This window comes from Ranitomeya imitator, chromosome 10, assembly GCF_032444005.1.
Source record: "Ranitomeya imitator isolate aRanImi1 chromosome 10, aRanImi1.pri, whole genome shotgun sequence".
Lineage (NCBI taxonomy): Eukaryota > Metazoa > Chordata > Amphibia > Anura > Dendrobatidae > Ranitomeya > Ranitomeya imitator.
In genome coordinates, this window is record NC_091291.1 from 24,707,866 (window position 1) to 24,729,795 (window position 21,930).

The 21,930-nt window shown below is 42.8% G+C and overlaps 1 protein-coding gene across 1 annotated transcript; it reads left to right on the forward strand.

Moving 5' to 3' along the window:
* The first annotated feature begins 4,223 nt into the window (after window positions 1–4,223).
* LOC138650935 (serine-rich adhesin for platelets-like) lies at window positions 4,224–21,713 on the forward strand. Its single transcript, XM_069740820.1, has 9 exons — window positions 4,224–4,393; window positions 5,341–5,460; window positions 7,048–7,197; window positions 7,619–7,759; window positions 9,041–9,148; window positions 10,313–10,402; window positions 11,376–11,519; window positions 12,407–12,544; window positions 21,356–21,713. The coding sequence occupies exons 1-9, from the start codon at window positions 4,345–4,347 to the stop codon at window positions 21,559–21,561; spliced, it is 1,146 nt and encodes a 381-aa protein (XP_069596921.1). The 5' UTR covers window positions 4,224–4,344; the 3' UTR covers window positions 21,562–21,713.
* Window positions 21,714–21,930: the final 217 nt, after the last annotated feature.

A 21,930-nucleotide genomic window follows, 5' to 3' on the forward strand; every position in this document is an offset into this window, starting at 1 on the left:
GAAGACTTGCCTATTGGGAGTCTAGCACACATGGCTAACTTTAAGTCCCACTGCTTTTCCCGTGACCCTTGCTTTACACTCATTTTGGCCAACAATGATTACTGGCTGCCCACCCTTCTCGACCCACGCTAGAAGGAGAACTTTACATCTCTCCTTCCTTCGATGGAGAGGACTAGTAAAATGGTGCAATAACAGAAGGCCCTAGTCGAACAATTAGAACAAAAATTCCCATCCGACAATGCTGGCAGCAGAGGTCACAGTTCCTTGAGCAACCGAGGAGGAGATATGAAGGAGACGCACAAAAGGTCCAACAGAGGCAGGAGAACAATTTCAAAGTTCTGGGACTGTTTCATGAGACCCTCACGCTGATGCACGTGGTAGACTGACAAGGAGAGAAAAGTTTTTGAAGATGGTGAAGAGTATTTAGCTGCCCATACCAGCATCTTCCGTGATTAATCTGTGCTGTATAATGAATGAATTGGCATCCAAGCTGGACACGTGGCATGAACTGTCCCTCTATGCCTTGGGGGTGCTGGCCTGTCCTGCCCCTAGCGTTTTGTCAGAGCAGGTTTTTAGTGAGGCCGGCGGCATAATAACTGATAAGCGCATCCACCTGTCAACTGAAAATGCTGAAAGGATGACACTTATCAAAATGAAGAGGGACTGGAGCTGCCCAGACTTCTCAATCCCTCTAGATCACAGCAGCGGAACATAAACTCAAATACAACATTCCTTTTCTTTCTCATGCATTCCCATGCACCCCTTCCCACTCAAAAAGGTGTAGACAGATCATGGTTTCTCTTTTTTCTTGTCCTCCTCCTCCACCATATCAACAAAGTCATCATGTGGCCCTCTCTCCAAATTTTTACAGGGTCATCAAGTCGCCCTCATTTCAAATTTCTAGATTGTCAGCATGCTTCCCTCATTCCAAATTTTTACTGCGTCATCCTTCAGCCCTCGCTCCAAATTTTTACAGGGTCATCCTGCAGCCCTCGCCCCAAATATTTACAGGGTCATCCTGCAGTCCTCGCTCCAAACTTTTACAGGGCCATCCTGCAGCCCTCGCCCCAAATTTTTACAGGGTCATCCTGCAGTCCTCGCTCCAAACTTTTACAGGGCCATCCTGCAGCCTTCGCTTCAAACTTTTACAGGGCCATCCTGCAGCCCTCACTCCAAACTTTTACAGGCCATTCTGCAGCCCTCTCTCCAAATTTTTACAGAGTCATTCTGCGGCCCTCGCGCAAAATGTTTGAAGGGTCAGCATGTGGCCTTTGCTCAAAATTTTTACAAAGTCATACTGTGGCCCTCGCTCAAAATGCTTAGAGGGTCAGCATGTGGCCTTTGCTCAAAAAATGTACAGGGTTATCCTGCGGCCCTTGCTGAAAATTTGTACAGGGACATCATGCAGCCCTCGCTCAAAATTTTTACAGGGACATCATGCAGCCCTCGCTCATGATTTTTAGAGGGTGATGAGGTGTCTCTCGCTAATAATTTTTAGAGGGTTATCATGAGACCCTCTCTCCTAATTTTTCCAGGGTGTGTATGATGCCCTACTTTATCATTTTTACATGATGGGCGTGAGGCTTATCTCTACAATTATCTTCCGGGTCTTCCAGAAAAATTTTCAAAATTCCCATTGACTTCCATTATTTTCGTTACTCGACCATTCGACCTGCTCGATTCGAGTTCCCAACACTCGAGCATTTTAGTGCTCGCTCATCATTTGTTATGTCCTGTATAAGTACAGTAAATCACACAATGAGAAGGGGTTCAAATTGCCCTAATTTAGAGGCTATCTACAAATATTATCAGCTGACACCAGCCATAAATAAGTGCACCCGTAATCCAATGTAAACCAGCCTGGGACGTGTCCTGACTCTTTTATGAACTCACCCAATTGACAAACTCATTTTTGCTGCATTTTCACTTGTGAAGATGAAGTAACGTGATCCCTTAAATCACTTTTCAGACTTGACCCCCAAGGGTGTAGAGGCTTAAAGGAGGTAAAATTGCTAGTAAAACCAGTCGCTCCACATTCCTTGATCTTACTGTAGTCAGACCGATCTTTGCGCCCCTGGAATTAAATCTGCAGTGACTTGACTATAAATATATAGGAATATCAATGTTGTAAAATGTGCATCATGTTATCTTCTCCTGATCACTGCTGGTGGCCACAGAGGTCTACATAGTGCTCCACTCCATTAATCTATTGATCTTTTGTCTTTTAACTCATACAAAATTAACAACATCTTCTGAAAGGTCTTGAAGGGGATTTCCATGACTTTGATATTGATGGACTATACTTAGGATAGTTCTTTAGTATAAGGATTGGTGGTGGTAAAATACCCAACACTCCCATGAATCTGCTCTTCGTAGTTCCAACTGGTTCTCCACAGTTGCACACATCTGAATTGTTGTTTCCCATCAGTTGTGATGTCATGTTGACAGCACTGCAGCCAATCACTGAGCTCAGTGGCCTGTCCAGAGCTGCTGAGCTCAGTGACTGACTGCAGCACTATCAACGCTGCAGCTAAACAAGAGTACTGGACTGAGATAGGGTAAGTTAATCTTAAAGACACAAAAGAGCACAGTGAGGTTAAAAATACTCTGTTGTAAAAAAAATCACAGTAATAAGCAAGCGCTAGTCAAAAGATGGAAAAAACCGGGTATTTAGTTGATACGTTTTTTTGCAAAAAAATGTTTACTAAGCTGCTCCACCAATCATCAAGGTTTACCCATATAGAGCAGTCCTACCTAATGTATATAATCCCTATCTGATGTATTTAAAAACCTGATCATCTGTATAGTACCTGTATAAGCAGGGTTCAGAGAGGGAATTTTCATGTGGACATGCTGGATGGAACAGCTTTGATGCAAATGACCCACACGGAGTGGTGGACTCCCCAGTCTTGTAGAAACAAGAGAACAATTATAGAACCAAAAACACATGGGCTACTTGCACAATGAACAAGTCTGTAGGAACCTGTTCACACCACCAAGAAACTTGAAGACACAAAAAAGCACAGTGAGGTCAAAAATACTTCTGTAATTGTTCTCTTGTTTCTACAAGACTAGGGAGTCCACCACTCCTTATTGGTCATTTGCATCAAAGCTGTTCCATCCAGCATGTCCACATGGATATTCCCTCTCTGAACCCTGCTTATACAGGTACTATACATATGATCAGGTTTTTAAATACATCAGATAGGGATTATATACATTAGGTAGGATTGCTCTATATGGGTATACCTTGACGATTGGTGGAGCAGCTTAGTATACATTTTTTTGCAAAAAAAAGGATCAACTAAATACCCTGTTTTTTCCATTTTTTGACTAGCACTTGCTTATTACTATGATTTTTTTACAACAGAGTATTTTTGGCCTCACTGTGCTCTTTTGTGTCTTCAAGTTTTTTGGTGGTGTGAACAGGTTCCTACAAACTTGTTCATTGTGCAAGTAGCCCATGTGTTTCTGGTTCTGTAAGTTAATCTTAAATTGTTTTTTACACCCAATTTTGCCTATGGGCAAAAGTTTTGGAAAGGGAATTTGTCACCAGGATTTTGCTACTAATCTGAAAATACCGTAATTTAGGGACAGAGACCCTGATCCCAAAAATTTGTCACTTACTGGGCTGCTTGCTGCAATTTTGATCAAATTCCAGTTATGTCTGCGACAAATCCTCCAGTTCTCTGAATGCTGAGCTCTGCATAACTCCGCCCATATAAGTGTGCACTGTGCATAGGCAGAAAGCTGCCAATGATGCCTGGAGGACTACCTAGCAACAGGTTTACTGGTCCTCTATTGATAATCTCCTGCTGATAAAACAGTGATTTTATCAAAAGTACAGAAAGAAGCCAAGTAAGTAACACATTGCTTGGAATCAGGATTTCTCACTCTCTCTTTATTATGTTGTTCTCTGTAGGCAAAAACCTGGTGTCTAATTCCCTTCAAGTAAAAAAAATGACCTTCAGGTGTTTACATCCTTCCACTCAGATCGTTTACGGTAGAGGCTAATGACGGAGCACCCAAATAACTCCGGTCTTCGTACCTACAGATATATTGTTCTACTGACACAGCTGATGATGAGAGCTGACCTTTGTCTGTAAAATACCATATTTCTGTGCAACGTGTCCTGACACCTAAGAAACCCAGCACTCCTTCTACTGCGAGCGTAGCACTGGAAGGTATGTGAGAAAAGGATTGGCCTCCGAGTCCCACCTTCATTGACAATCAGCCTTTGGGTTGATCTCCATCCAGCTTCAACGGCTCGTAGGAAAAGCTTTCTCCAAAGACGATTGAGGACCAAACGAACGACGGAGGGAAGTTTTGGTGACTCTAAAAGTGATGCTCCTAGTTGGGATCCTGTGTCTGCTCTCCACTCTTCCACCCACCAGTAAGTACGGCAACAACATTGTTCTAGAGGATCTAGTCCTTCTATATCGGGATATTGAGGTTGTGGTTGAGGATTAAGGATAATACTCAGTGGGGCCTCCAAGAACTGCGCCAGGCAACAGGTAGGAACCGAAGGCATGAGGGTTTACAAGATGCTAGTTAAAAGGTAAAAAGTAGGTAAAAACTGCTCACGCGACAGTGTGGGTGAAGAAAAGATATCGGTCATCGTAGACTTTTCTGAACAGGGGGAATTAAAGATTGTTTTTATGGTTTCGAGCAGGAGGAGCGTCCATGTCTTCTGTATGGCGAGAGAGTAGTACCTCGGTCTTCCCTCTCACTTATTGTGGTAGTAATTTAAAGAGTTATGGAGAAGTATAGGAGAAATTTTACCAATTTAGCCTTCTAGGTGAGCTCATATCCCAAAATTTGATTCAGGCAGAACATCTCCAATTAAGTAACACCTCCGCCTTTAATTTGTTCTACAGATCTAGTAAAAGGTTACCTTGACTCAGATAACACAGCAATGGGATATCATCCCATACAAAAATGGAAATTGACACCGAACTTGGCATTGGTCAATGACTTGTCAAATGTCCTAAGAAAATTATCAAGATGGTTCTTCGTGACGTGAGTCAAGTTCACCATTGCTTAGTCTGTAACAGCACTTTTTCTTGCTCTGCTAGGTGTCACGTCTATTCTTCTCTATTCCTTATACTGATGGCTGACGTCCATATTATTTAATAGGGCGCATGGATAGAGGTGGCCCTGGTGGGACAGTTCCTTGGGATGAAAGAAAACCTCCCAATGGGTGTGTACATGAGATCACACCTCCCTTTAGTGTCCCAAATTAATACTAACCGGAAAAACGCTATGTGATGCAAAAACTCCATGAGACCTTTTTCATGGGGATCTTCAGATTAGTAACCATGACTTTGTTTTGTTTTGCAGCCTTTTCCCTGAATTGTACGGAATGCAGGACGATAAATTCCACATCGTGCACCGGGGAGAGTGTGTTATGTAGTCAAAATTATGTCTGTGCTTCCTTCTACTCTACGACTCTGAATAACGGTAAGAATTAGAGACAGCTTGTGCAAATCTATGTGTGAATCTGTGTTAATGTAGCAAGTATTAAAGGGAATCTTTAAGAGCAGTATGATTTAGGGCATATACCTTGATTCCAGTGATGTGTCACTTACTAGTCTGTGTGTTGTTTTTTTTTCAATAAAATCTGTGGTTATGAGTACAGGACTAGTTGTCTCATGCCTTCTAGTCCGACCATATCCTCACCACTGATTGGCAGGTTTGTGTCAATGAACAGCATACACAGAATCCAGCCAATCAGTGGTGTGGGCGGGGTTACACAGCTCAGCATTCTGAGCACTGCTAGATCCACAGCAGAGACAGCAGTTGTCATATGAAAATGACAGCAAGCAGCCCAGTAAGTGATACATCACATCTTAACTTGGCACCGGCACCTCTGTCGTCACGATGTGTGTTGCTTGATGCTATGACATGAAAAGCGATCTCACTGCGTCACGACTTGCGTTACCCAAGGTATTGAGACGATCTTATGCGTCATGACCTTAGAGGTCCACTTGTCACCAGAAGCCCCGACAACAAATAAAAATGCCGGGAGGGCAGAAGAGACCGGCATGTGCACAGTTCCATAGGAGGTTGTGCGGAGTGGAGGACTGCCCATTGGATTGTAGCAGGCGAATGGTGAGATGAGTATTTTTTTCCTCCCCTCTACAAATCATCAATACGGTGACCAACTGACCAGGATTTTGCTGAGCTTGCAGAATGTGAATCACAAAAATATAATAGAATTCTAGAATGTTAGAGTTGAAAGAGACCTCCAGGGTTGTCATGTCCAACGCTCAATGCAGGAGTCACTAAACCATCTCAGACAGATGTCTGTTCAGCCTCTGAAGACTTCCATTGAAGGAGAACTCACCACTTCTCCTGCTTGTTCCACTCATTGGTCACCTTCACTGTCAAAACGTTTTTTCCAATATCTAATTTGTATCTCCTCCTTTTCACTTTCACTCCATTGCTTCTCGTGTTTCCATGTGCAAATGAGAATAATGATGATCCCTCTACAATGTGACAGCCCTTCAGATATTTGTAGATGGCTATTAAGTCTCCTCTCAGCCTTCTTTTTTGCAAGCTAAACATTCCCAGATCCTTTAACCATTCCTTTGCAGTCCGCTCACCATTCTGGCCGCTCTTCTCTGAACTTGCTCCTGTTTTTCAATGTCTTTTTTTAAATGTGGTGCCCAGAACTGGACCCAATATTCCAGATGAGGCCTGACGAAAGAGGAGTAGAGGGCAATAATGACTTCTTATGATCTAGACTCTATGCTTCTCTTACACATCCTAGAACTGTGTTTGCATTTTCCTGCTGCATCACACTGTTGACTCATGTGCTGTCTGTGATCTATTAGTATACCCAAGTCTTTTTCACACGTGCTGTTGCTTAGTTCGATTCTTCCCTTTCTATAGTTGTAAATTGATGTAGATTCTGTAGATCACATTTAAAGGAATTTGATTTTAGGGAAAAATTTGAAGCTAATTGCATTTTCCTCAAACTAATTCCCTCATCATTTCATATTATAGTGACTCTTCATTTAATGATCTCCTATATACTGTCCACAGATGGAACAAGTTCATTAGAGCTCATCCGATCCTGTGCTCCGAGCAGTCAGTGCAATGTTACAGGAACCATCGGTCTTTCATCTGGAAAGATGCGGATGTTCACATCATGCTGTAATGACACTGACAATTGCATGTCTCCTAATGACACAGGTGAGTACCTGACCTTCTTTTACATTCTCTTCCTTCCTATCATGTCATACATGTCACACTGACACAGAGATTTCATTTTAAAGCTTTATATAAGAAAATTTGCTTATTCCCTGTTGTCTTAATGTAGTTTTAGCAGAAACTTTACTTTTCAAAATGTAATGTATTTTTATGCATAAATATTTACGGTAACTTTTTGCCATCAGACAATATCAAATACTAAAAAAATAGACATATAGCCATATAATTCTGCCACCACTAGAGGGAGCTTTGGAGCTGACTGCATACTGTACAGTAAAACACCCTAGTAGTTGCTGCATTTTATAGGCAGAGGATTTGGTCTCTGTTTCAGCTCTATGGACAAAGCATAATATTAAAAAGACACAATGACTTTTGATCTTTGCATTTTCTTCCCCTATTATAGAGCCATCTTTCAGCTCACAGCCCAATGGCGTGATCTGTCCTAGCTGCCAGGCGTCAGATTCTGACTGGTGTTACAGTGGCAGTACTTTACCCTGCTCAGGGGATGAGAACGTCTGTGTCCTGCATGCTACAACAACAGACGGTAAATCAATTGTTGCTCTTTTTATCTGGGCTGTATACAGAAGGACAAGGCAAAGTCATGGTCAAGTAAAAGTCCGGGGTCAAAATGCCAGGAGGGTATATCAAGATAAGGGAGGAAGACAAATGGATAGTTAGAGTACAAGTGCGGTGTCAGGTACCTGAGGTCAGAGAGCGTCAAGTGCTAAAAGGATGACACACACAAATAGTCAAGACAAATCCTAGGTCAATGAATCGGACACAGAGCTAAGCACACACCAAACAAAGCAAAGCTACAACTGACAATGGTCTGTCCATAGATAGCCAGCAAAATAGCTAGCAAATAATTAAGGACATGATGAACGTGGAGGAACGTCCACAGGCTAGGCCAAATTATGAAGCAGGGCTGTCAATCAAAATGTTGACAGCCCAGCACGCCCCAGCATTAGATTGGACAACTGGGCTGTCATTGACAGTACTGACTGTGTTATGTAGTTTGCTTTTGAAAAAGATCTTGGCGTGAGCACGAGGCGCATAAATATAAAAACTACAACATTGCTATTCCCCACTGGAGCAGCTTCCTTTGTACAGCAGCGCGGTCTGCTATGAAATGTCAGTCTCCCATTTCTACTGATACTGACAGTACAGCAAACTCCGATCCCATAGGGCGGCTGAGCTGTCACTCACAGCGCCCCTAGGCAACAAAGTAAATGATGAATGGACAATGGAAGTTTATCAAAGATGCCCAGATTATAGCAGAATATCACATAACACTATATACAACACAATGTATAACTTAGGCTAGTTTCACACTAGCGTTTATCCGGGCTGCGGACTTCCTCCGTGAAGCCCCGCCCACTGCTGCGCCTCTTCGTTCAGCGCCGCCTACGGCTGCATGCGGCATGCGCACTCTATCTTTAACATATGGTTCGCAGGCCATGCCGCTGAATGCGGATGCCACCGTATGCGTCGTTTTGACGGTGCGACAATCTGCGCCAAACGCATCATGTTGCATTTTCGTGCAGATGCCGCACCGTCAAAATGACGCATGCGGCAGCATCCGCATACAGCTGCATGGCCTGCGTACCCAATGTTAAAGATAGGGTGCGCATGCCGCATGCAGCATTAGGCGGAGCTGAATGAAGAGGCGTGGCAGTGGGCGGGGCTAATGTGAAACTAGCCTTATATTGGCTGCACATATGCTATTATCTACTGGAGATACCCAGGTTATTCCACGATAGTTAGTATTACTCTATAAAAGAAGATGCAGGGTATTTTAACTTTTGCAATATTTTTTTTTAAACAGGGAACAAATCCTCATTTCGAGGTTGTGCTTCAAAAAGTCTCTGCGGCAGTCAGACATACAATGTGAATGGAAGCAACATCGCATATGACCTGACCTGCACTTGTGGAGGTAACGTGGAGGTATTAGTACTGCGATAGATAGATAATAAATAGATAGATAGATAATAGATAGATAATAGATAGATAGATAGATAGATAATAGATAGATAATAGATAATAGATAGATAGATAATAGATAGATGATAGATAGATAGATAATAGATAGATAGATAGATAGATAGATAGATAGATAGATAGATAATAGATAGATAATAGATAATAGATAGATAATAGATAGATAGATAGATAGATAGATAGATAGATAGATAGATAATAGATAGATAATAGATAATAGATAGATAGATAATAGATAGATAGATAATAGATAATAGATAGATAGATAATAGATAGATGATAGATAGATAGATAGATAGATAGATAGATAGATAGATAGATAGATAGATAATAGATAGATAATAGATGATAGATAGTAGATAGATAGATAATAGATAGATGATTAATAGATAGATGATAGATAAATAGATAATAGATAGATAGATGATAATAGATAGATAGATAATAGATAGATAGATAGATAGATAATAGATAGATAATAGATAGATAGATAGATAGATAGATAGATAGATAGATAGATAATAGATAGATAATAGATAGATAGATAATAGATAGATAGATAGATAGATAGATAGATAATAGATAGATAGATAATAGATAGATAGATAGATAGATAGATAATAGATAGATAATAGATAATAGATAGATAGATAATAGATAGATAGATAGATAGATAGATAGATAGATAATAGATAGATAGATAGATAGATAATAGATAGATAGATAATAGATAGATGATAGATAGATAGATGATAGATAGATAGATAGATAGATGATAGATAGTAGATAGATAATAGATAGATAATAGATGATAGATAGTAGATAGATAGATAATAGATAGATGATTAATAGATAGATGATAATAGATAGATAGATGATAATAGATAGATAGATGATAATAGATAGATGATAATAGATAATAGATAGATAATAGATAGATAGATAGATAATAGATAGATGATAGATAGATAATAGATAATAGATAGATAGATGGATGGATGGATAGATAGATGATAGACAGACAGAATCATTGTACTGTATCTGGAGGAATTTTCTGCTACTCATCTTTTCACAATTATTTGTATTATTAATAATACAGGGCCTCCCTCATCCACAATGTGTTCAGACACCAATGTCACCTGCGCTGCCGGCACCGTATGCGCCACTGTACATGCCGTCACTACCATCGGTAAGAAAAAAAAAACATAGTCATTGAAAGTTTAGCAAAATGCTGCTGCTTTTTTCTTTTAAATTATAAACAATCCCTTCAAGAAGAGCGGAGGTGTCCTCCATTCATTGTGTATAAGGAGATTAATGAAAACCATCCAATATTTCATTTCCGCTGTGGGGGCGTGGCAGAAAAAAATGGAAGACTTGGTGTTACCGTAATTATTTTAGAGCTGAAAGCTGATCGATGAGGATCCCACCAGCTGTTAATAAGTGCTCCGATCACTGATCGCACTCTATAACAAATGGATTTGATCAAAATGGACAATTCCTCTAAATAGGAACTACGCTTTCAATAACATTTTCATAAATTAATAATAGAGATAAATATAAGAAACTTTGTATATATATATATATTTTAAGAAATCTGTGTTCTTCTCCAATGCTTCCTCTACCCTCATCCTCCTGATCTCTTCATCCACTGTGAAAATAACAGTTCAATTCCAACAAACTCAAGACAAACCAGAGTGTCTGGATAATGAGTGGCCAGAGTATACCTCCCATTATATTAATGGAGAGAGGGATTTAAGAGCAGAATGAGGAAACAGGCAGAAAAAGACAAAGAAAGATTGTCCTGAGCTTTCCGACAAGTCTTTTACCTCACCTCAAAGCTGGATTCACATCCACACTGCTCAGTACTTCTGTATAACATCGTCCATGCTTCTGCTGCTTCACTTTGTGAAGAAGCTAAGCAACAAAGAGCAGGAATTCCTCTCTGTGTGTTGTGTTGGCTATCATAGAAGCTAGTTTCCACCCACTAGCTCAGAGTCAATTCTTTTATTGACTTCCTCCTGTACAGACGCACAAGATGGCTTATCCTGAAAAGTTACTTGAAAGTAATGTTACTCTTTAACGTCTTTGTATAACCTTGTTCCCTCTAACTAGAATTCATGTGAAAGTTATGAAATCCTTTTTTTTATTGTATTGTCATATAGGTGATGCAAGCTCGGAAAGATTTACCAAAACATGTTCTCCCATAAACCACTGCGGAATATCTGGAATTGCGAGTATCCCTAATGGAAATATGAAGATAATGACTGTCTGTTCCATAGATAACTGCAGTTTATCCTTTCCCGAGTGTAAGCGGCCATTTAAGTAATTTGTATCTGATTTATTAAGAACACAAGTCATAAACTGTGCGCAAAATCTTTTATGACCACTAGGTGGCGATACAATTTTATTTGAAGACTTTAGTTTTTTTGCTCACTAGCATGTTTTCTGCCTTGTGGTCAGACTTGGTATTACAAGTAAACTGTAATCGTCAATGATTATTATCACTATTAAATATTAGCATTGATAATGCAACGGTGCAACAAAGTATCAAATGTAGCAGGATAGATTTACATCACAAGCAAGAATTCTCGAAAATTTCCAGATCAGTGATGAAAATATATCTCCATCATGCAGAAGAGTAGATAAGTTGTTAAACTTTTGCGTGAGATTAGAGAAAAAAGTTTACTTCCTTTTCTCAAAATAGTATCACACGGTATATTGGGTGTATTTTTTTATATTAGTAAAAAAAAATGTTCTTTTTAGTCTCTCTAGGGGACTTGAACCTGCGATCATGATCACTTGTATTGCAATATTTTGCATTGCTACATATAAGTCAAAAAATCTTAGTAAGCTGCGATCCTGGTAAGGTTGGAAGATGAGCATTAGAACTGGTGTCACAGCTCGATTTCAGCACTAAAATGTTATGACTATAGCATTTAAGTGGTTAGACAGCAGTGATTGGAGCTAGCTCCAGTCGCTGCTGGTACATGTAGGTGCTGGCTGCATAACACAGCTCCGTACAGTTACAATTCCTCCATGATGGATAGAGAAGGGGCAAAAGAGTCCTACGTTGCAATGCTGGACATTTCCTTTAAATTTGTTAGGTGCTGTTTCAGGGACCAAAAATGAGACCTCAACATGTTCTTGAGGAATTTTTGCAAAGTTTTTATATTTTTTAATTCCTTTTTAATAGTTCCGAAAGAGAAAACTGACCTTAATGGTGTGACTTGTCAGAAGTGCATATCAGCAGATACGGACTGCTATAACTCACAGACGATGAAATGTACAGGCGATGAACGAGCGTGCCTTCTACAGACAACACAGCTTACTGGTAAGTCACATAAAATGTCCAGCCCTATGAGATATCAATATGGTCTTCAATCTTACAATAAAAGGGTTATTATATGCAGTCTTTAAATTACTAATTTTTACATGTAATACTATGCCAGACCACATGGTGTGCTGTTAGATTAGATGTCTGCATTCAAAAATGGACCAAAAAGGATATTTATTCAATGTACAGTCGTGGCTGAAAGAACAACACAAAAAAAAACAAACAAAGAAAACATGGAAGATTAAGTAAAAATTAAGACAAAATTGTTGGCACCTTTCCAAAAAAATGTTGGTAAACAACTTTGTTTTAAGCATGTGATGCTCGTTCAGACTCACCTGTGGCAAGTAAGAGGTGTATTCAATATGAAAATCACAGCTGAAACCACATATAAAGAGAAGTTGACTCAATCTTTGTATTGTGGGTTCCACATTAAGCGTGGAGAACAGAAAGAGGAGATGAGAACTGTCTGAGGACTTGAGAACCAAAATTGCTAAAAAATATAAACGGTCTCAAGGTTACAAGTCCATCTCCAGAAATCTTGATATTCCTTTTTCCAAGATGCGCAACATAATCAAGAAGATTACAACCAAAGGTACTGTAGCTAATCTTCCAGGATGTGGACTGCAGATACAAATTAATAAAAGGTTGCAACGCAGGATAGTTTTCATGGTAAAATAGCAGCCCCAGTTAATTTACAAAGAAATTCAAGCTGTCCTGCAGGCTCGGGTGCATCAGAGTAAGTGTAAACTATCCGCCAACATTTGAGTTAAATGAAACGCTATGGCAGAAAACACAGGAGGAACCCACTGCTGACACAGAGACATAATAAAGCTAGACTGCCAAAATGTATGTGATTAAGCCAAAATCCTTCTGGGAAAGTGTCTTATGGACAGATAAGACCAAGATAGAGCTTTTTGGTAAAGCACATCATCCTACTGTTTACCGAAAATGGAATGAGGTCTAGAAAGAAAAGAACACAGTACCTACAGTGAAATATGGTGGAGGTTCAAAAAAGTTTTGGGGTAGTGTTGCTGAATCTGGCACAGGGTGCCTTGACTTTATGCAAGGCATCATGAAATCTGAAGACTACCAAAGGATTTTTGCTCTCAATATAGTACCCAGTGTCAGAAAGCTGGGTTTGCGTCCTAGGTTACGGGTCTTCCAGCAGAACAATGACCCCATACATACTTAAAGAAGCCCCAAGAAATTGATGGAAGCAAAGTGCTGGAGAGCTGTGAAGTGGCAGCAATGAGTCCAGATCTAAATTCAATTGAATACCAGTGGCGAGATCTTAAAATTGCTGTTGGGAGAAGATTAGTGTTGAGCATTCCGATACCGCAAGTATCGGGTATCGGCTGATATTTGCGGTACCGGAATTCCGATACCGAGTTCCGATATTTTTGTGATATCGGGAATCGGTATCGGGATTAAGATTAATGTGTAAAATAAAGAATAAAAATAAAAAATATTGATATACTTACCCTCTGACGTGCCCTGGTCGTCACCGCTGCAACCGCCTTGCTTTCGTTCCGAAGAATGAGCGCGTAAAGGGCCTTCGATGACGTCGTGGCTTGTGATTGGTCACGTGAGCGGTCACATGACCGCTCAGCGACCAATCACAAGCCGCAACGTCATCGAAGGCCCTTAACGTGCTCATTCTTCGGAACGAAAGCAAGGCGGTTGCAGCGGTGACGACCAGGGCACGTCAGAGGGTGAGTATATCAATATTTTTTATTTTTAGTCTTAATTTTACACATGAATATGGATCCCAGGGCCTGAAGGAGAGTTTCCTCTCCTTCAGACCCTGGGATCCATTACAGGATACCTTCCGATATTTGTGTCCCATTGACTTGTATTGGTATCGGATATCGGTATCGGCGATATCCGATATTTTTCGGATATCGGCCGATACCATCCAATACCGATACTTTCAAATATCGGACGGTATCGCTCAACACTAGAGAAGATGCCTTCACATATGAGAGACCTGTAGCAGTTTGCAAGAATGGTCCAAAATTCCAGTTGAGAGGTGTAAGAAGCTCGTTGATTGCAGTTATTTATTCCAAAGAGTGCGCAACCAAATGTTAAGTTCACAATTTTGTCCAGACCATTTTTGTGATTTTGGGTGAAATTATGTCCAATTTCCTTTTTGTCTGTTTGTTTTTTGTGTTGTTCCAATACACACAAAGGAAATAAACATATTGTAGGGGTTCCACCCACTCAGCTGCGACGGCTGACACTCAGGAGACGTGTTCCTTTAAAGTTCACTGGGTTTATTGCTTCATAAACCATGTGGCAAAACAACAGAAAACAAAATAGCCTTTGGTTCAGGCAAAGAAAAACAAGTGTCCAGTTCTTCCGGCTCAGTCCTGAAGCCGTAACACACTCAGGAGGGTTTCACCTCCACACATATCTGCTGTGTAAAGCATTAGCCAGTCTTAAATAGAGCTGACCACACCCAGTAACCCATCACATGATTAGCCATGTGGTCTGACATTACCACAGGTCCTGAAACACATATATTTACATGGTTATGTGCAAGACAGAAATACCCCTGGGCTACCATACAGTAACAAGGCACTTATGTGGCACATACCTCCCATCGACTACACACCCTTTAGCCATGCTACATACCTCCCCCCTCTGCCTAAAGCCGTGGGGCTTGGCACTTTCCCCCACTAAACAAGAGATTCTTGATAGGGCATCCGCATTACCATGCAGCTTTCCGGCCCTATGTTCCACATGGAAACTGATGTCCTGCAGGGCTAAGAACCAACGGGTGACTCTGGCATTTCTCCCTTTCGTTTCCCTCATCCACCTAAGTGGGGCATGGTCAGATACCAGTCTAAATTTACGTCCCAGCAGATAGTACCGTAATGTGTCCACTGCCCATTTTATGGCCAAGCACTCCTTCTCAACGACTGAGTAGTTCTTTTCAGATGAGGACAGCTTCCTACTCAGATAGAGAACAGGATGCTCCTCCCCATGTAGTTCTTGGGAAAGGACTGCTCCCACCCCAACATCTGAGGCATCTGTCTGAAGAATAAACTCTTTCTTGAAGTTTGAGGCCATCAGAACGGGTTGCTTACACAAAGCGTTTTTCATTTCTTGGAAGGCTGACTCTGTTTCTTCGGACCACTTAACCATTACTGGTTTTGTCCCTTTTAGCAGGTCAGTCAGAGGCGCAGCCATCGTGGCGAAGTTTGGGATGAACCTCCTGTAATATCCCACGATTCCCAGGAAGGCTTTAACTTGCTTCTTGGAAACTGGTTTTGGCCATGTTTGAATTGCCTCCACTTTACTGATTTGGGGTTTTATTTCTCCATGACCCACTATGTATCCAAGGTACTTAGCTTCTTCTTTACCCAAGGCACACTTCTTCGGGTTTATAGTAAATCCGGCCTCTCTTATAGCATCAAATACCGCTTGGACTTTCTCCAGATGACTCTCCCAGTCCGGGCTAAAGATGATGATATCATCTAGGTACGCAGCAGCGTAGGCCTTATGGGGTGCAAGGACTCTATCCATAGCCCTCTGGAAGGTCGCCGGGGCTCCCTGTAGGCCAAACGGCATCCGGGCATACTGGAAGCATCCATCAGGTGTCGAAAAGGCTGTCTTCTCCTTGGCTTCCTGTGCCATGGGGATCTGGCAATACCCCTTTGTCAAATCCAAGGTGGATATATATCTGGCGTGCCCAAGCCTTTCGATGAGCTCATCAATACGGGGCATGGGATAAGCGTCGAACTTGGAGACCTCATTCAACTTCCGATAGTCGTTGCAAAACCTCCACTCTCCATCAGGTTTTGGGACCAGGACAATTGGGCTCGACCAACCGCTCTTGGATTCCTCAATGACTCCAAGCCTCAACATACGCTCCACTTCCTTGGAGATAACTTCTCGACGAGCCTCAGGAATACGATAAGGTTTCACATTCACCCGCACATGTGGCTCTGTTAGGACCTCGTGCTCTATGACCTTCGTGTATCCTGGCAATTCTGAAAACAGGTCCCTGTTTTTCTGGAGTAACTCCCGGCACTGCTGTTTCTGGGTCTTTGATAGCGTCTCTGCTATAGTAACCGCTCCAACCTCACCTTCTGGGTTGCTTAACAATGACGAAGTTACTGTCGGCTCTCTATCTTGCCATGGCTTGATGAGGTTGACATGGTAAACTTGGAATGGTTTCCATCTTCCTGGTTGGTGAATTTTATAATTTACCTCACCAAGTTTCTCGACAACCTCATATGGCCCTTGCCATTTGGCCAAGAACTTGCTTTCCACCGTTGGAACTAACACAAGAACTCGGTCTCCCGGATTGAACTGCCTCACTCTTGCAGACCGGTTGTAGACCCTGGCTTGAGCTTCTTGTGCTTGGAGAAGGTGTTCTTTCACGATAGGCATCACCTTTGCAATCCTCTGCTGCATCAGGGCCACATGCTCAATGATGCTTCTGTGGGGCGTGACTTCGGCCTCCCAGGTTTCCTTGGCTATATCCTGGAGTCCTCGTGGATGTCGGCCATATAGAAGCTCAAACGGTGAGAACCCTGTGGAGGCCTGTGGAACTTCACGAATGGAAAACATCAGATAGGGTAAGAGACAATCCCAGTCTCCACCGTCTTTCTCTATAGCTTTTCTCAGCATGCTCTTTAGTGTCTTGTTAAACCTCTCAACAAGGCCATCTGACTGGGGATGGTACACCGAGGTCCTCAACTGGGAGATCTTCAGGGCTTTGCACAACTCCCTCATCACCTTGCTCATGAAAGGTGTACCCTGGTCAGTCAGGATCTCCTTTGGCAGACCTGTCCGGGAAAAGACATGGACCAACTCGCGGGCTATGCTTTTTGAGGAAGAATTTCTCAAGGGAATTGCCTCAGGATAGCGTGTGGCATAGTCCAGGATGACTAATATATACTGATGGCCCTGAGCTGATTTAACTAAGGGACCGACCAAGTCCATGGCAATTCTCTCGAACGGTACCTCAATAATGGGCAGTGGCACAAGGGGGTTCCGGAAATGAGGAGTGGGAGCAGTTAGCTGACATGTAGGGCAGGACCTGCAATAATTCACTATTTCCCGGTGACACCCAGGCCAATAGAACCTCTGCACAACCCGTTCCTGCGTTTTTTCCACCCCCAGGTGTCCACCCAAGATGTGTGAATGGGCCATGTCCAACACTTTCCGTCTATACGGACCCGGCACTATCAACTGCTCTACCAACTCCTCCCTTATTTTCGTGACCCGGTACAACAATTCCCCCCTCAACAGGAAATGGGGAAATCTTGTGTCTGCCCCCGGCTCCTGTACCACCCCGTCAATAACTGTGACATTATTAAAGGCTTCCCTCAGAGTGGGGTCCCTATGTTGGGCAGTCCCAAAATTTTCACCGGTAACTTCTAACTCCAAAATGTCAGATGTAGGGGATACTTCCTCCTCATCCCCAACCAGAACACAAAAAGGAAAACTGTCTGCCTCTGGGTGTGGCGATACCCTTCCAGGGTTCACTGGTTCCCTGCCAGGGAGCTCAGAACCTTTTCCCCTCAAATCCCAAAACAAACAGAAATCCCGGCCAATAATTATAGGGTGCAACAAGTCCTGAACTACGCCGACTATGTGGGACTCAGTGCCACATGCCGTTTCAATGTCCACCCTGGCCATAGGGTAGTCCTTTGCATCACCATGTATGCACCGCACTCCGACCTTCTTTCCTGGGAGCAGGTGGAGAGGAAAAGTGGCCCTCACCAGGGTCACTAGGCTCCCCGAGTCTAACAGTGCCGTTACTGCTCGACCGTTCACCTTTACGGGACACGCTTGAGGTCCCTCGTTAGATGGAGAGTTCACACTACAGGCTGGATACGCATAGTATGAACAACGGCGTCCCATGCTGCAGTCCATCTGCTCAGTGGTTTGGGAACAACGGGCAGCTATATGTCCTGGCTTGTGGCACCTCCAACAAATAATATCACCCGTGGGGACCTTGGGCACCACCTCCCCCGCCCTTTGTGACCTTGGACGCACCACCCCTTTTTGGGACTCAGCTGCCTTCTGGGACCCCCAGTACGGCATGGGCTGCCTCCCGAAGGAGCCTTCCAACCCTTGGTATCTCTCAACCAGTCCGATCAGCTCGTCGGCATTCTGGGGATCACCCTGGGCAACCCAAGACTGTATAGGCCTCGGGAGGGAATGGACAAACCGATCCATCATCACCCGTTCTACCATCTGTGCAGGCGCAGAGGTCTCTGGCTGCAGCCATTTCTGGACCAGGTGCAACAGATCAAACATTTGGGAACGAGGTGGTTTGTCCCGGTGATAGCCCCAGGAGTGAACTCGCTGTGCCCTGACAGTCAGTGTCACCCCCAAACGTGCGAGAATCTCGGCTTTCAATTTGTGATACTCTTTGGCATCCTGCAAGGTCAAATCATAGTACGCCTTCTGGGGTTCTCCTGTCAGGTATGGCGCAAGTACCTCTGCCCACTGCTCTGGCGGAAGTTTTTCCCTCTCAGCGACCCTCTCAAACACCGTCAGGAAGGCCTCAACATCATCCCCGGGAGTCATTTTCTGCAATGCGCGTCTTACCGTCTTCCGGACGTGGGTGTCATCAGCCAAACCTGGGGTTGGGGCGCTCGCCTTGCCCTGGATGGCGGTTGCCAGAAGCTGCATCTGCTGCTGATGCTCCTGCTGGCTCTGCTGCATCTGCTGCCGTTGCTCCTGCTGGTTTTGCTGCATCTGCTGCCGTTGCTCCTGCTGGTTTTGCTGCATCTGCTGCCGTTGCTCCTGCTGGCTCTGTTGTATCTGCTGCATCAACAGTCTGTTGGTCTCTTGCTGCCTTTGCTCCTGCTGGACCAAGTGTTTCAGCAAGTCCTCCATTTTCTCCGGCAATGCTTGCTGGCTTGCAACAGCCTTGACCCAGGACATTCAAAAATAAACTCACGTCTCCGCTGGGAACGCTGCTCGCATGTCTATCACCAATTGTAGGGGTTCCACTCACTCAGCTGCGACGGCTGACACTCAGGAGACGTGTTCCTTTAAAGTTCACTGGGTTTATTGCTTCATAAACCATGTGGCAAAACAACAGAAAACAAAATAGCCTTTGGTTCAGGCAAAGAAAAACAAGTGTCCAGTTCTTCCGGCTCAGTCCTGAAGCCGTAACACACTCAGGAGGGTTTCACCTCCACACATATCTGCTGTGTAAAGGATTAGCCAGTCTTAAATAGAGCTGACCACACCCAGTAACCCATCACATGATTAGCCATGTGGTCTGACATTACCACAGGTCCTGAAACACATATATTTACATGGTTATGTGCAAGACAGAAATACCCCTGGGCTACCATACAGTAACAAGGCACTTATGTGGCACATACCTCCCATCGACTACACACCCTTTAGCCATGCTACAATATGTATAACAAAACATGTGTAATTGCAAGAATTTTTGGGGAGAAATGCTTCATTTTTTTGGAACAATTTCATGGGTGCCAACACTTTAGGCCGTTACTGTATGTAAACATTTGATTGCCTGTTGTCACTACTGCATGAAAGTAGGAAGGTACAAACTAAATAGGTGTCATGGTCAGCACATGGTTAATGTCCTGTGCTCTCAGGGTTAATGTTGCTAGCCTCTTTCCCAAAATAGGAGGGGTATTTATACTCGCTCCTAACCTGGTTTCTCTGTCAGCTATAATGTCACGGCGCCCGGGTATCAATGCTGCAGGGGAAGCTGCACACAGCAGCTGAGCAAGACGCCAAGTTACTAACCTGAACCCACAGGACCTTTGACATGAAACAAAGTGTACAGGTAATGAACAGGACCTTAGACCATGTGACAGAATGGGAGGAGGTAAGGGGGCGGAGCCAGACACTGGGGAAACAGAGAAGGGACAAGCACTAAAGAATAATCAAACAAGCAGAGGTCGTAGCCAGGAGATTACGTGGTACCAAAACGAAGAGACAGGGGATAGTCAGAAGCAAAGCCAGAGTCCAGTAAGCCAGGAACACAAACAGAGTAAAGCACGGAAAGCAAGATAACACTATGCAAGCCGGACACACACTCCAGAAGTCACGCATACAGACAGAAACAGAATCTATAGCTGACTGAGAAACCAGGTTAGGAGCGAGTATAAATACCCCTCCTATTTTGGAAAAGAGGCTAGCAACATTAACCCTGAGAGCACAGGACATAAACCATGTCATGACCATGACAATAGGAATAGGAGAAGGAAAAAAGCATACACTGAAAAAACAGCATTCAATAATCTCCAGCAGCAGCGAATGATCTCCAACTCAGCAACTCCAGGGAACCAGGAAGTAGAACTTTCACTGGTGAGGAAGATAAAGCCTGACCAGTTTTTATAGAGAGGAGGGGATGACCAGATCAGGAGCAGCTGAAAGATGGAGCTGCACGTTTCTAACAAGTAAAGAAAGGGTCGTTAACCTCTTTAGCACCAAAGGAAACAAAATCCATTTAATATGGGACATGAAACACACAGGCTAAAGTGATGACCTGTGATTCACAATGCATGATGACTTTGTAACCCCAGACCTCCCACTTGTTACAATGCCCCATTGAATAACATTGGTTTGAGTGATGTCAGTTTTGTTTCACAACTTATAACACAGTCATTAGAACTTAACCTTAGAAGGGTGCATCTGAAAAAGGAAAATAATAAAATGCCTCATCCCAGTCAAGATTAAGTAGACAATTTACCTACAGCACCTCTTCAGGTGACCTTAGGTATTGCACAGGTTTTATGTAGTAATTCAGACTTTTCCCATACATTTGTATAAATAACTGTTATCTCTTTCCCCTCCCAGGAAGAACCAAAGCTTCATTAGCCGTGCGAGGCTGCACCACGTGGAGCATCTGTGATCTCACCAGGCAGGATTACACCGTGGATGGAATAACATCAGCCACTAAATTCACCTGCACCAACGGAGCGGCTGTTGTGTGGAGAGACCTCGTCACCGCCGCTGTCATCTCTCTGCTAACTCTAAAATATCTGATCCTAATCAATGACTAAATAGAAAATAAATTTAATGTTTTTAAAGGACCCTCATTCCACTGCAACATAAAGGCGTATCAAAAAAAAAAAAAGTCGGAATTTATCAGCATTTTTTGCAAAAGTGGAAATCAATTATTATTTATTACTTGGAATGATGAAATAGTGATTAATTGATTCTCATGCAATGTAAATTATTTTGTTGGTATAAATGTTTGATGATGATAATTCCTGTAAGTCATCATGGCGACAAGCAGCAGGGAATGGAAGTGACATATAAACATGTGTATGTAAGGAAGCATGCAATGCCAGGTATCTGGGTGAATGCGGGCTGTCATGCGGACACTTCCCCTTTAATGAGGGATTTTATCCAATATCCAAACAGGGATG

What these genes read in the sequence shown, in the direction of transcription:
- LOC138650935 (XM_069740820.1), top strand. Translation starts at nt 4,345, where the DNA reads ATGCTCCTAGTTGGGATCCTGTGTCTGCTCTCCACTCTTCCACCCACC. An exon ending in CCTGACCTGCACTTGTGGAG is followed by an intron (nt 9,149 to 10,312) that starts GTAACGTGGAGG and finishes TTAATAATACAG; the next exon opens with GGCCTCCCTCATCCACAATG. An exon ending in CAGTTTATCCTTTCCCGAGT is followed by an intron (nt 11,520 to 12,406) that starts GTAAGCGGCCAT and finishes CCTTTTTAATAG; the next exon opens with TTCCGAAAGAGAAAACTGAC.